Source organism: Heptranchias perlo, chromosome 6, assembly GCF_035084215.1.
Source record: "Heptranchias perlo isolate sHepPer1 chromosome 6, sHepPer1.hap1, whole genome shotgun sequence".
Lineage (NCBI taxonomy): Eukaryota > Metazoa > Chordata > Chondrichthyes > Hexanchiformes > Hexanchidae > Heptranchias > Heptranchias perlo.
Genome location: NC_090330.1, coordinates 51,787,219 through 51,800,687, shown reverse-complemented (window position 1 = coordinate 51,800,687; position 13,469 = coordinate 51,787,219). Strand labels below are relative to the sequence as shown.

General features: G+C 46.8%; 1 protein-coding gene across 4 annotated transcripts in view; it reads left to right on the top strand.

Moving 5' to 3' along the window:
- Window positions 1–13,469, top strand: part of dlg2 (discs, large homolog 2 (Drosophila)) — an 861,897-nt gene that overhangs the window by 297,060 nt on the left and 551,368 nt on the right. For 3 of the 4 annotated variants that reach the window (XM_067986281.1, XM_067986282.1, XM_067986284.1), the window contains one exon: window positions 9,079–9,195. The exons of the other annotated variant lie outside the window; for it this stretch is intronic. In XM_067986281.1, coding sequence (XP_067842382.1) covers window positions 9,079–9,195 — 117 coding nt within the window. The remainder of the gene's footprint in view (window positions 1–9,078; window positions 9,196–13,469) is intronic. 4 annotated transcript variants of the gene reach the window in all.

Here is a 13,469-nt window from a genome sequence, read left to right as displayed (position 1 = left end):
TGAGATGATTGGCCTCCAACAACCACTACCATCTTCCTTTGTGCTAGGTATGACTCCAGCCACTGGAGAGTTTTCCCCCTGATTCCCATTGATTTCAATTTTACTAGGGCTCCTTGGTGCCAAACTCGGTCACATGCTGCCTTGATGTCAAGGGCAGTCACTCTCACCACACCTCTGGAATTCAGCTCATTTGTCCATGTTTGGACCAAGGCTCTTGTGAGGCCTGGAGCCGAGTGGTCCTGGCGGAACCCAAACTGAGCATCGGTGAGCAGGTTATTGGTGAGTAAGTGCCGCTTGATAGCACTGTCAATGACACCTTCCATCACTTTGCTGATGATTGAGAGTAGACTGATGGGGCGGTAATTGGCCGGATTGGATTTGTCCTGCTTTTTGTGGATAGGACATACCTGGGCAATTTTCTACATTGTCAGGTAGATGCCAGTGTTGTGGCTGTACTGGAACAGCTTGGCTAGAGGCGCTGCTAGTTCTGGAGCACAAGTCTTCAGCACCACAGCCGGGATATTGTCGGGGCCCATAGCCTTTGCTGTATCCAGTGCACTCAGCCATTTCTTGATATCACGTGGAGTGAATCGAATTGGCTGAAGACTGGCTTCTGTGATGGTGTGGATATCGGGAGGAGGCCGAGATGGATCATCCACTCGGCACTTCTGGCTGAAGATGGTTGCAAACGCTTCATCCTTGTCTTTTGCACTCATGTGCTGGACTCCGCCATCATTGAGGATGGGAATGTTTACAGAGCCTCCTCCTCCCGTTAGTTGTTTAATTGTCCACCACCATTCACGACTGGATGTGGCAGGACTGCAGAGCTTTGATGTGATCCGTTGGTTGTGGAATCGCTTAGCTCTGTCTATAGCATGTTGCTTCCGCTGTTTAGCATGCATGTAGTCCTGAGTTGTAGCTTCACCAGTTGGCACCTCATTTTTAGGTACGCCTGGTGCTGCTCCTGTCATGCTCTTCTACACTCCTCATTGAACCAGGGTTGATCCCCTGGCTTGTTGGTAATGGTAGAGTGGGGAATATGCCGGGCCATGAGGTTACAGATTGTGCTGGAATACAATTCTGCTGCTGCCCCCACAGTGCCTCATGGATGCCCAGTTTTGAGCTGCTAGATCTGTTCTGAATCTATCCCATTTCGCACGGTGGTAGTGCCACACAACACTTTGGATGGTGTCCTCAGTGCGAGGACGGGGCTTCGTCTGCACGAGGACTGTGCGGTGGTGACTCCTACCAATACTGTCATGGACAGATGCATCTGCGACAGGTAGATTGGTAAGGACGAGTTCAAGTAAGTTTTTCCCTCGTGTTGGTTCGCTCACCACCTGTCGCAGGTCCAGTCTGGCAGCTGTGTCCTTCAGTACTCAGCCAGCTCGGTTAGTCGTGGTGCTACCGAGCCACTCTTGGTGATGGACACTGAAGTCCCCCACCCAGGTTACATTCTGTGCCATTGCTACCCTCAGTGCTTCCTCCAAGTGGTGTTCAACATGGAGGAGGACTGATTCATCAGCTGAGGGAGGGCGATTGGTGGTAATCAGCAGCAGGTTTCCTTGCCCATGTTTGACCTGATGCCATGAGATTTCATGGGGTTCAGAGTCAATGTTGATGACTCCCAGGGCCACTCCCTCCTGACTGTATATCACTGTACCGCCACCTCTGGTGGGTCTGTCCTGCCGGTGGGACAGGACATACCCAGGGATGGTAATGGAAGAGTCTGGGATGTTGGCTGAAAGGTATGATTCTGTGAGTCTGGCTATGTCAGACTGTTGCTTGATTAGTCTGGGACAGCTCTCCCAATTTTGGCACAAGTCCCCAGATGTTAGTGAGGAGGACTTTGCAGGGTCGACTGTGCTTGGTTTGCCTTTGTCATGTCCGGTTTTATTCTCCTTATGACTTTTTTTAAGCGAGATTTTGCAACTGAGTAGCTTGCTGGGCCATTTCAGAGGGCAATTAAGAATCAACCACATTGCTGTGGGTCTGGAGTCACATATAGGCCAGACCGGGTAAGGAGAGTTGGTTTCCTTCCCTGAAGGGCATAAGTGAACCAAAATGGGTTTTTACGACAATCCGGTAGTTTTATGGCCACCATTATTGATACTCGTATTTTCATTCCAGATTTTTATTTAATTAATTGAATTTAAATTCCCCAACTGCCATGGTGGTGATTTGAACTCATGACTCTGGATTATTCATCCAGGTTTCTGGATTACTCGTCCAGGTTTCTGGATTACTCGTCCAGTAACATAACCACTATGCTAGTTGTTGTTAATGGGGAATGAAATGGGTGTGGAGTTGCACCCACAAAGAAATCAGATAAAATGGTCCTCACCAAGTGCAGAATGATGAATAACTGCTGTCTTGTTTTGTCATTCAGAAAGCTATCTGTATGCAATGGACAGTATTGTTCCTTATTCAACTAACTAACCCTTTTTAATTCACAGCCCTAAGCTCAAAGAATACGTCCCACTTTTGAGAATAGTGAAATCCAGTGAGACTAATTCGCAGAATACAAATTTTGATTTTCTAGCCTAACGGAGAAATCTGAGTAGCGCCGGTTTCCAGTGTGAAATGGGTGGCATGATTGTGCCACATGGCCAAAGAATGTGGTCTGAGGCCTGATTGAAATTGGGCTTTGGGTCTTATCTGCAGGTGTCCCGATGTAGCTTGCCAGTCAGGGCCTTCAGAATTTTAGCCAGATCTGGCACCGAGCTGACCTGCAGGTCCTTAAAGGACGAGAGAGAGGTAGAGTGGCAGGGAGGTTCAGGGAAGGAAGCGACGCAGAGGGGACCAGAAGTGGTCCATAATATTTTTGTGGAGCCAGGAGGAGCAATCCTGCTCCTTCTCGCTCCACAGAAACAAAACTTTTAAAAAAGTTTACTTACCTTTCAGTTGGAAAGCCGCCAGCGGTCCCTTTGGACTATTGGCTAGGCTGCTGAAGACCCAGAACTACTGGGCACAGCATGCTCTGCCCATTTGCTCACCAATTTTGCGCGGGGTCCTAAAACCGGCATTAGGACCCCAAATGGCATATTTCATGCACGTAGTGCCGGTTTCAGGTGGGTGTCCTGCACATTTGGAAGTTGCCAGCTTCCAAATTGGACTCCCCACTTTCAATCTTTCACCCAAAAAGGAGCGCAATGCTATCCAATTTCTTCCTCCAAATGTGTGTACTGATGTTCCATTTGACCCGCTGAGTAGCCTTTTGGAAAATTCAGAGCTGACTTAATTTGTTTCATTCCTCTTTGGGGGAATAAAATTCATGCAGTAAATGTAACAATTTAAATTTTAATGAATTTTTTAGCACAAATAGACTTTTCTATACTTTACTAATTTATAGCTGTGTTTTATATTTTTGATGAATCAATTTTATTAAAACAAACTGCTTGAACTAAACTAATTCACTTTCTATGCGTCTATTAATTAGAGTTAACTCTATTAATACTAAATGCTTTGTAATAATAGAAAAATACCTTTTAAATAATTAATTTGCCTTCTGCTGACAACAGCTAATGCATCACTAAGGCCCTGATATTAGCGTGGAAGCGGGGGGCGGTGGTGATTGGGCGCATGGGTAACCCACCCAATAAAAAATGCCTGTTTTGCACGCAATCGCGAGTCAATTGGAGCCACTTAATGTGGCTTCCGGGTTTGCCGCCCGAAAGCTGCGCAGCAGGCGGACTACACACCCGCATCACAGGCTGTCAGCTGGAGGAGCTCTATTTAAAGGGGCAGTCCTCCAATGGCTGCTCCCGGAGCAAATACCCACACACCACAATGGAGCAGCACAGGGGAAAGGCTGCTCCAAGATTCAGCGATGCCTCACTCCAGTTGCTACTGGATGGAATGAGGAGGAGGAGGCATGTGTTTTTCCCGGCAGACGGGAGGAAATGGACTGCCTCTGCTACCGAGAAGGCCTGGCTCAAGTTGGCAGAGGAGGTCACTAGCTGCAGCAACATCTCTCACACCTGGGTCCAGTGCTGGAAGCGCTTCAATGACCTAACTAGGTCAGCCAAAGTGAGTACACTTACTGCTTCTCCTACATTCCGTCTTCCACATCACCGCCCCCACCCCCCAACTCATTCTGCACTGCCAATGCTACTCTATCACATCACTCCCCACACCCACTTATGGCTCATCCTCAACTTACCTGCACTTCCTCAGCACTTCCTCACCTCCCCATTAGTCATCCCATCACTACCACTCAACCCAATCCTCATACAATGTCATGGCTCTGTCTCATACTCACCCTCTGATGCATCTCTTTCATGGTCAGCCACACCCAAACCATTGCATTCATCAGTTGGCCACATCACCATCACTCACGCATCTGTACTTTTTCCCCTTATCGGAGAAGGGAGCTCAGAATGCACGGGAGAGGGTGAGGACCGGAGGGGGGCCGCGACAAATTGTCGTCCTCACAGACGCGGAGCAGGAGGCGCCGGAGCTCAGCCGAGCCCTCGAGTGCCAGTCCGTCGGGGACACTGAGACTGGCACCTGACAAACGTCTGGTAACATAACTTTAATATTCAGCACACACAATATGAATTGATGTTAACATGCCTTGCCATCTTCAGCCCCGCTGAATACTGGCCAGGCATACTGACCTCATCTTGTTGCGATGAGGTCAGTATGCTCATTACAACATGACACATCTGTGATCATGCTTAATATTGCCGTCTGTTCTCTTACAGGGCCTTCAGCGACAGCAGAGGGCGTTTCCTCAGAGGACCTGCCGGCCTCTGAGGGTGCACCGTTACATCTGAGCGAGCCATCCACCAGCGCAGATATTCACACCTCAGTGGATCCTAGTCCTCAGTTAGTTGGGTTGGCACCTGGCGAGTTACCTCACACATGCGAGCATGAGCAGACATTGGTGGCAGGGGCAGCAGCGGAGAGTCCACGTCGGTGGGAGCACTCCTCTCCAGGCTCTGCTCAGCTGAATGCAGATGCTGAACCCTGTGGGCCATCCTTTAAAAGGAGAATGATCGAGAGGCAGCAGCACATTTGCAAAGTGCTGGAATAGGTGCCAAGTGACAATAGCACAGAGGATGGAGGAGTGCAACTCCTGCATGAGTGGAATGGTGGCACAGGTACGGGATGGAATCTCTGAGATAGTGTCACAGGGATGTGAGCAACTCTCTGAGATACTGTCAGGGGAATTGCGGGAATGTCTGCGATGGAGAGAAGGCTAGCCTCCATTGAGCTTCAAGCACGGCTCACAAATGAGTCCATTCAGGCTCTGAAAATAGCCCTTCGGACTCACAGTGAACAACATTCTGCCGCCTTAAACAGGCAGGCAGAAACACTAGCACTGGCCTTACCAGGCTTCACACATGTCCTCCAAACTGTTGTCCAGCAGAGTGGTAGGAGTGATGTGGGCCTGGCCCAGGGGAGGGATGATGGTGAAAGGGGACCTGGAAGGGGGGATGCCACTCAATGCTGCCTCCTCTCTAGGTGGCTGAGTCTGCCCCTGCACAGGTGCAGGTGGAGCAGTCTTTGGAGGGGCCCTCATGGGCACCAAAACCCAGAGGACGTGGGCCCAAAGCATCTAATTGGTCAGGGCATGAACAAGAGCAACCTGCCACTACCTCTGCTGCAGCCACAGAGGATGCACCACGTAGAAGTAGTTGGAAGAGAAAGGCGAAGGTTTTGTAAGCACGAAAGGTATGCACAAGGGTGTTTGACGGTTGGTCATTTAAAAAATTTTTATTAGCTTTTTGTTAAGCTTACAATAAATATTATTGTTGTCACCACTTCTGCCACGTCTTGGCCTTTCTTGACAGGCTTCTGTAATAGGGCCCTTTCATGAGATTCATCGTGTATAGTTGCAGGCCTGTTTTGTGCAGGGAGGGTTGGAGGGGGGGCTGTTGTGGGTGCTGCTCTATCCAGGTGGTGTAAGGACTGTTTGATGTTAGGAGAACCGTTCGCATATCAGTGACTACCTGGCCTCATAAGCAACCAGGTGAGCCGCTGCTCTGCCCATAGGTTGCTCCAGCTCCTGCCCCTGCTCCTCCTCCTCCTCCTCCTCTGTCTCCTCCTCCTCCGCCTCAATGTGGGTGGCAGATATGGATGGGGCCTTCTCAAGCGGCACCCTCTCTGTTGTGCCACATTGTGCAGGGCACAATACACGACTATAATGCGTCACACTTTGTCTGGTGCATATTGAAGCGCTCCCCCAGAACGATCAAGGCACCTAAATGGTATCTTGAGCAGTCCTATAGCATGCTCAATTGTAGACCTGGTGGCGATGTGGCTGTCGTTTTATAGCCACTGTTGCTCGGTGATGGGGTTCCTCAGAGGTGTCATGAGCTACGTGTGCAGGGGGTATCCCTTGTCCCTGAGGAACCAGCCCTTAAGGGTGTTCAGTGCGTGGAAGAGAGGTGGGATGTTGAATTCCCGGAGAATGAAGGAATCGTGGCAGCTGCCAGGGAATCTGGCGCACACACGAAGGAATCTTTTGCGGTGGTCACAAATGAGCTGAGTGTTGATGGAGTGATACCCCTTCCAGTTGATGAACAGTCCTGGCTCGTGTGGAGGTGCTCGAATTGCTATATGGGTGCAATCGATTACACCCTGCAACCGTGGGAAGCCAGCCACAGAGTGGAATCCCACTGCCCTCTCCGTCTGGCTGAGATCGTCCATGGAGAGGTTGACGTACTGCGAGGCCCTGCGAAACAAGCTGTCGGTGACCTGCCTTATGCACTTGTGTGCAGACAACTGAGAGACCCCGGCGATGGCCGCGGTGGCACCCTGGAAAGATCTGGAGGCGAAGAAGTTGAGGGCAGTGACAGGTAAGGAGATGCTGCTTAGCCCAGCCGGGAGCAGCTCGGCACGAAGGAGGCTACAGATGTTTGCGACTACCTGGCGACTGACTCTAAGCTCTGACACTGCTCCTCAGAGAGGTCGAAGAAGCTGAGCCTCGGTCTGTAGACCCTGTGGCGAGGGTAATGCCTCCTGCGACGTCGCTCTCTCTGTTGTTGCCCTCTGTGCTCTTGTGCAGGTGCCTGTGGCGTAGTATTGTGTTGTGGAGCTCCACGTGGCGGAGGAGGACACCGTGCCTGGCGAGGCTGGTAATGATGCTCGTCTTCGGATGTAGTGGTGAATGCAGCCATGGCGCCCCCCCCATCCTGACGGTGTGAGTTTGAGGGGATCCGCAAAGTAGTTAAATATGTTTGAACAGCAGAATTTTGATTGGAAAGTAAGAATTCTCAGTGCAAACACAAAAATCTTGCAGCCAAAACTTTGTCTGAAATAACAGAGTGCCCTGCTGCAATACGTGACCTTTTCTCCCCATCTGTCAAATAAGCATTTGAATCTCTCACTGGCTGCTGGCTGAAACAAGTCTGTTGCAACATGGAGTGTTTCCCACAGCATGGGAAACACACTGAGGATGCTTCAAAATCACCTGCCAAAATGTGGAGAAAATTAAGTACCTCAAGTACTAAAACTACCTCAACAACTATGTAAATGATCATCCCGCCGGCTTTAATTGCCAGTGGGACTTCCGCATTCGCGAGGCGCGCGTGCGCACCCAGACGCGTCAGTGGGGAACCCGGATGTTTGCGGGTTGGAGCCGGGTTCCAAACCTGAACGGCATTTCCCCGATTTCCGGAGCCCCCAATGTACCCGCAATTTGCTGGGAAAATCGAGCCCTAAAGCTTTTAAATTGCTAGGGGTTTGTAACCTCTGCAGTCATAATGGAGTAAGAAAATGCATATGACTAAGTTCTGCCCGTTCCGTCAAAGTGGCTTTCGCACACTGCCATAAAGTGTGCCCCTATAAATATATGTTCTCTGGCTGAAAAACCTCACAGATCTGAGACTTATGTTTTTGATGTCCTCGATGCTCAAGTTTAAGACATTGATACCCTCTTAAAATTACCACATCTATTGTCCATCTCTTCTTTTCCTAGGTCCCTGTAGACTATTTGGAAGAAACTGTGCATTATTTAGTCATCCTTTTTGCAGATTTTTTTTTATTCGTTCATGGGATATGGGCATCGCTGGCGAGGCTGGCATTTATTGCCCATCCCTAATTGCCCTTATCCATAGTATCAGTTTGGTTTTCATACAGTTAAATAAAAAAAAGTCATATTTTGTCTCTGGGCTCAAAGCTGCAACCACTGTTCATATTTGGATTAAAACTAACTGTTTCATATCTGTATTTTAAGTTCTGTGAAAGATAATATTTAAATCATGTAATGTTGTCGTTCCCTGTATATGAATGGTATTCACTCATATTACAGCTACATTTTCAGAATACTTATGCTCCTCTTATAACTTCACATACCAGTTGAGAGTGGTACCTTGCTTTAGGGTGGTGTGAGCTAGCACCATTGAGTTGTGGTGCTGGCTGAGCACCCCTCTGGTCAGACTGTGGAGATCTCTGCATGTGTAATTACAAGCATGTGCAGAGCTGAGCTAGCCAGCACAAAATGCTGATTAAATTATTAATAGAGCAAAGAGCTGATGGAAAAGTTTATAAGTAAAATTTAGAGGTCACATTGCACTTGTACTGTAGCTGGTGTGAGACTGTCCCCTCAAGGTGGTCTCACATAGCTTGCTAGGGTTTAATGGGGTGTCAGGTCAGTGATTTCACTCTTTAACCATTGTGTCAATGCTTTGCTCATTGTCATTGCCTTTTTTGCTTAATCAACAGCTTCTGCTAGAGGCCTACAAGATAATCTTACCTGGGGGCTATTCCTTAACATCCATAAAAAAGAATTTGAAGCGCATATTTCACAATCTAGTAGTACTGTCATACAGTCTGTTTCAGACAAATTGTTTGAGAAATTGAATTAGGTATATATGTATCTGCTCAAAGGACACCATGCAGATGCGTACAACCAGTTATGGAAGTTCTGTAACCATTTATTGGCAATCAGTTTGATTGGTACATGGGAAGAAATTGATCAGAGAGGTTCCTTGGAGCTCCAGATGCAGCTTGATCAACTGCAAGGAAAGGTCAAAAACGTCTCACCGACATCATTTGAAAGGACACATGCTGATGCAGTCTCAGACTATGCCTCTGTGTTATGACATCACTCTTGCCTCTGGTTATTAGGTTTATCCCTATGATGTCCAAGCCCAGCTGCTTGACTTGACTGACGAGGAAGGACAGCCATATGGTCTGGAGCTTGAAGATGCTGTGAACTTTAAAGAAGGCACAGAATCCCATCAGGTCAGTCCCGACTTTGGCCAGTGTAAGGGGAAGAGGTGTTGCTCTTGAACCTATAAAAATCATCTGACCTCTTCCAGCTATTGAGACTACCTTCAAATAGGCATGGCTTCAGACCTGGCCACCCAACAGACAGTAAATCCTCTTTACAATAGGCCTTCCAATAAATAATAAGAGTATTTATCCTTCCCAGAGACTAACGTTATGATTTTATAACATATAAATTCTTCCTGTTGGGCTAGTGATGTCGTCGATCAAGGCAAGTTAATTTCCTTTTTGCTTTAACAATTACAGGAATTTAATTAACCAACATTTGACTCTCTTTAAATTGATATCACTAGAGCTAACAGTTGGAGCTTCCAGAGGAAAGGGGATAAATAAAGAATTTATATAACATCTTTCACGACCGTTGGGCATCCAAAAGTACTTTGCAGCCAATTACGTACTTTTTGAAGTGTAGTCACTGCAGTAGGAAATGCGGCAGCCAATTTATGCACAGTAAGGTCCTACAAATAGCAATGGGATTAATGACCAAATAATCTGTTTTAGTTGTGTTGGTTGAGGGATAAATATTGACCAGGACACCAGGTGAAATCCCCTGCTCTTCTTTGAATAGTGCCATGGGATCTTTTACATCCACCTGAGAGAGCAAACAGAACTTGGCTTAATGTTTCCTTTGAAAGACTGGGTCAGGCTGATACAGTGACTGGGGAGGGGGATGGACTCGGTGGCAAGAGTAAGGAATTTATGGCGGGCTTGAAGACAATGGCTTCAGTCTTCCCAATGTTTAACTGGAGGAAATTGCAGCTTATCCACGACTGTATGTTAAACAAGCAATTTAGCAACACAGAGGCAGTGAAAGGGTCATGGGAGGTGACAGAGAGGCAAAGCTTGGTGTCATAGACATACATGTGGAAGCTAACCCATGTCTTCAGATGGTGTTGCCAAGGGGCAGCATGGAGATGAAGAAATGAAGTGGGGCAAGGATGGATCACGGGGATGACTCCAGAGGTGGGAAGAGAAGCCAATGCTAGAGATGTTCAGGCTATGATCGGACAGGTATAAGTGGAACTAAGGAAGGGAGTTCTATCGAGGTGGACAACAGAGGAGTGGAATTGGAAGAAGGTTGTGTGATCAAATGTGTCAAAGGCTGCAGAGAGGTCAAGAAGGATGAGGAAGGGATAATGCACCATAGGCATAGTCACAGATACTGTCGTTTATGACTTTGGTTAAGGCAGTTTCGCTGGAAATCTACTTGGGGGAACTCAAGCAGGGAACTATTGGAGCCGTGAACATAGATCAGGGAGGCAACATCACATTCAAGGATCTTGGAGAGGAAAGGGAGGTTGGAGATGGGGTGGTAGTTATTGAGCACAGAGTGGTCGAAGATGAGTTTTTTGAGGAAGCAGGTGATGATGGTGGTTTTGAAAGGCAGGGGATCAGTGCTGAGGAGAGGGAAGTATGCACAATATCTGCTAAAGTGGGAGCCAGGAAGGTATTTCAGTGGTTGAGAGTTTAGTGGCAATGGGGCCAATAGCAGTAGGTGTTAAGTTCCATGGATGAGATGAACTTGGAGGAGAAACTAGAGATAGAGAGAGAGAGAAATGAAGGTTCAGAGCTAAAGTGGGGACAGAACTGGAGGAGTAGTCTGGTTTAGTGGGAAAGGGGAAGGGAAAGCAGCAAAGGCAGCTGAACAGATGATCTCTCTCTTGGAGGTTGAAGAAAACCATCAACCACCCTTGTTGTTAAAGTTAAGGGTGGAGGGGGCAGGTGAGAGGGGTTTAAAGAGGTCGTTGGTAGTAGAGAAATGGAGCATGGAATTATCTTTGTCCTCCAGGACATTCTTAGAGTGGTGGACTGTTTTGGTAGAATGGAGCGAGGCCCGGTAGAGCTTTATGTAGTCAGGTCAGATCTGGTGATGGATGGCTAAGTTAGTAGTGCATCAGGTACACTCAACTTTGCGTCCCTTGAAATTGAGAGAACCAGATGAGTGACTAGGATGGGAGACAGTGAAGCTTTTGCTTGTGCCAAAGGCACCCAGGGTAGAGATGAGGAAATGGTTCACCAAATTAACAGCCGCTGAGGTCACTGTTAGGCAGTATTGAGATCAAGAGTGTGGTTGTAAATGATGTGGGGGAGAGTTTTTTCGGGGTGAATGGAGAATGACGTGGGGTTCAAGGAAGGTAAGGGGATGTGTCCTGCGAAGGATATAGGGAAATGGTTAGCGATGGCTTGTAGATGATTGAGGCCACGAGAGATGGTGAGATCAAAGAGATTGCCATTCATAAAGGCAGGAGCATTTCTATGGAGGAAGAGGGTAGGAGCGCTGTAATTTTGGAGAGGTGAGGGAAAAGGGAGCTGAGTTAGTGATTGGCATCACCATGTTGAGGACTGGCCTTTATGCAGAGGTGGAGGGAAGAAAGAAGGGAAAAAATCTTGCGGTAGCTCTGGATTGATTTAAAATAAGGTGAGAAGGGTGTAACAGTGTGAGGTAGAGAAGAAGACGCCAGAAAGGTATGGGTTGAGACCGAGGTGTGACTTGTTGATGAGGGCCATGCCGCCACCATGGTGGTTTGAACGCGGTGGGTAGTGGATGGTATCATCAGGTGGGAAGGCATTGGTAAGGACAAGGTGCCAGCACCTATGAACAAAGAAAACAGGGTAGATCTCAAAGTGGGATAAATCACTAATCCCTGATGGCATGCACTCTAGACTATTGAAAAAGTTAAAGAGGAGATGGCAGAGGCTCTGACCACAATTTTTCACTCCTCCTTAGATATGCAAGTTGTGTCAGGGAACTGGAGGGTAGCCAATGTAAACTTGTGTTCAAGAACAAAGAATAGGATAAACTGGATAGTTACAGACAAGTTAGTTGTAGTTATAATCCATAAGTCAAGATAAAAATTAGTGAGCATTTAGAAATTCGTGGGTTAATCATTCATAACCAGCATAGATTTGTTAAAGACAAGTTGTGTTTGATAAATACAAGTTTTTTGAAGCTAGATAAGGAGATAGATAAAGGGAATGTAGTAGATTTAATGTATATTGATGTATTTGATAAGATGTTTCACAATAGATATGTTACAGAAGTTCAGGCATATGGTATAAGAGGAAATATAGCAGCATGGGATAGAAAGTTGGATGACTGACAGGAAGCAAAGGGTTAACTTTAATGGATGTTGTTTGGATTCGAGAAGGCTTGGAATTAGTATATTCAAGGGTTGGATGCTTGGTCCACTTTTGACCTTGATATGTAGAGGATTTGGACTTGGGCATAGTGCGCAAGATATCAAAATTTGCTGATAACTCAAAAGTTGGGGGTTTGGCCAACAGTGGATTATAAAAGATTTGAAGAAGACATAGATAGGTTAGTGAATTGGCCAGACAAGTGGCAGATGCGAATTAATGTGGATAAGTGTGAAGTAAGATATTTGTGGATAAGTGTGAAGTAAAACAAAGAATGGGAGTGTACACTCAATGGAAAGATGCTGAAGGGTGTGGATGCACAAAGGTACCTTGGGATTGAAATTGTGAGTGGAAGTAAATGAAATCAGGAAAAAAGGCCAGCAGCATTTTGGGTTTTATAAGTAGGCATTAAGTACAAGAGCAAATAGAAATTGATAAATTTCTAAGAGGCAATGGTTAGACCACAATTAGAATACTGTATGCAGTTTTGGAATATAGAAAGGACATTGAAGCCCTGAGAAGGTCCTGGCCTGATCCGTGGGATGAGAAACTATGGTTATGGGGAGAGACTAAGAGAAAATTTAATAGAGGTTTTTAAAATTATGAAGAGTTGCTGGTGAGGATTCATCAGTTAACAGAGTGAGGAGAGAAGTCAGGAGAAATTTCTTTACACAGAGTTGCTGGAGCATGGAACATTTTTGCCTGGGGGAATAGTTAAGGAAAAAGACTGTTCCTGGTTTTAATGGAAAAGTGGGTAATGGATAAGTATTTGAAGCAGAGAAAGGTACAGGGCTAAGGAGAGAGAGCAGGGCAGTGGGATTAGTTTTGGATTGCTAGAGCAAAGGACCAGCACAGATCTGATAGGTCAAATGGTTTGCCCTGTGCCCTAAACTTATATGGTTTTGAGTTATCAGAAACTGAAGCTCCACATATTGAAGAGAGTTGATGGTCTAGTAAAGAAAGTAAATAAAAACAGAAAATGCTAGCAACATTCAGCAGGTCAGGCATCACCTCTGGAGAGAGAAACAGTTAACATTTCAGGTCGTTGACCTTTCATTAGCCCCGAAAAAACTTTCCCCTACATCACTGAC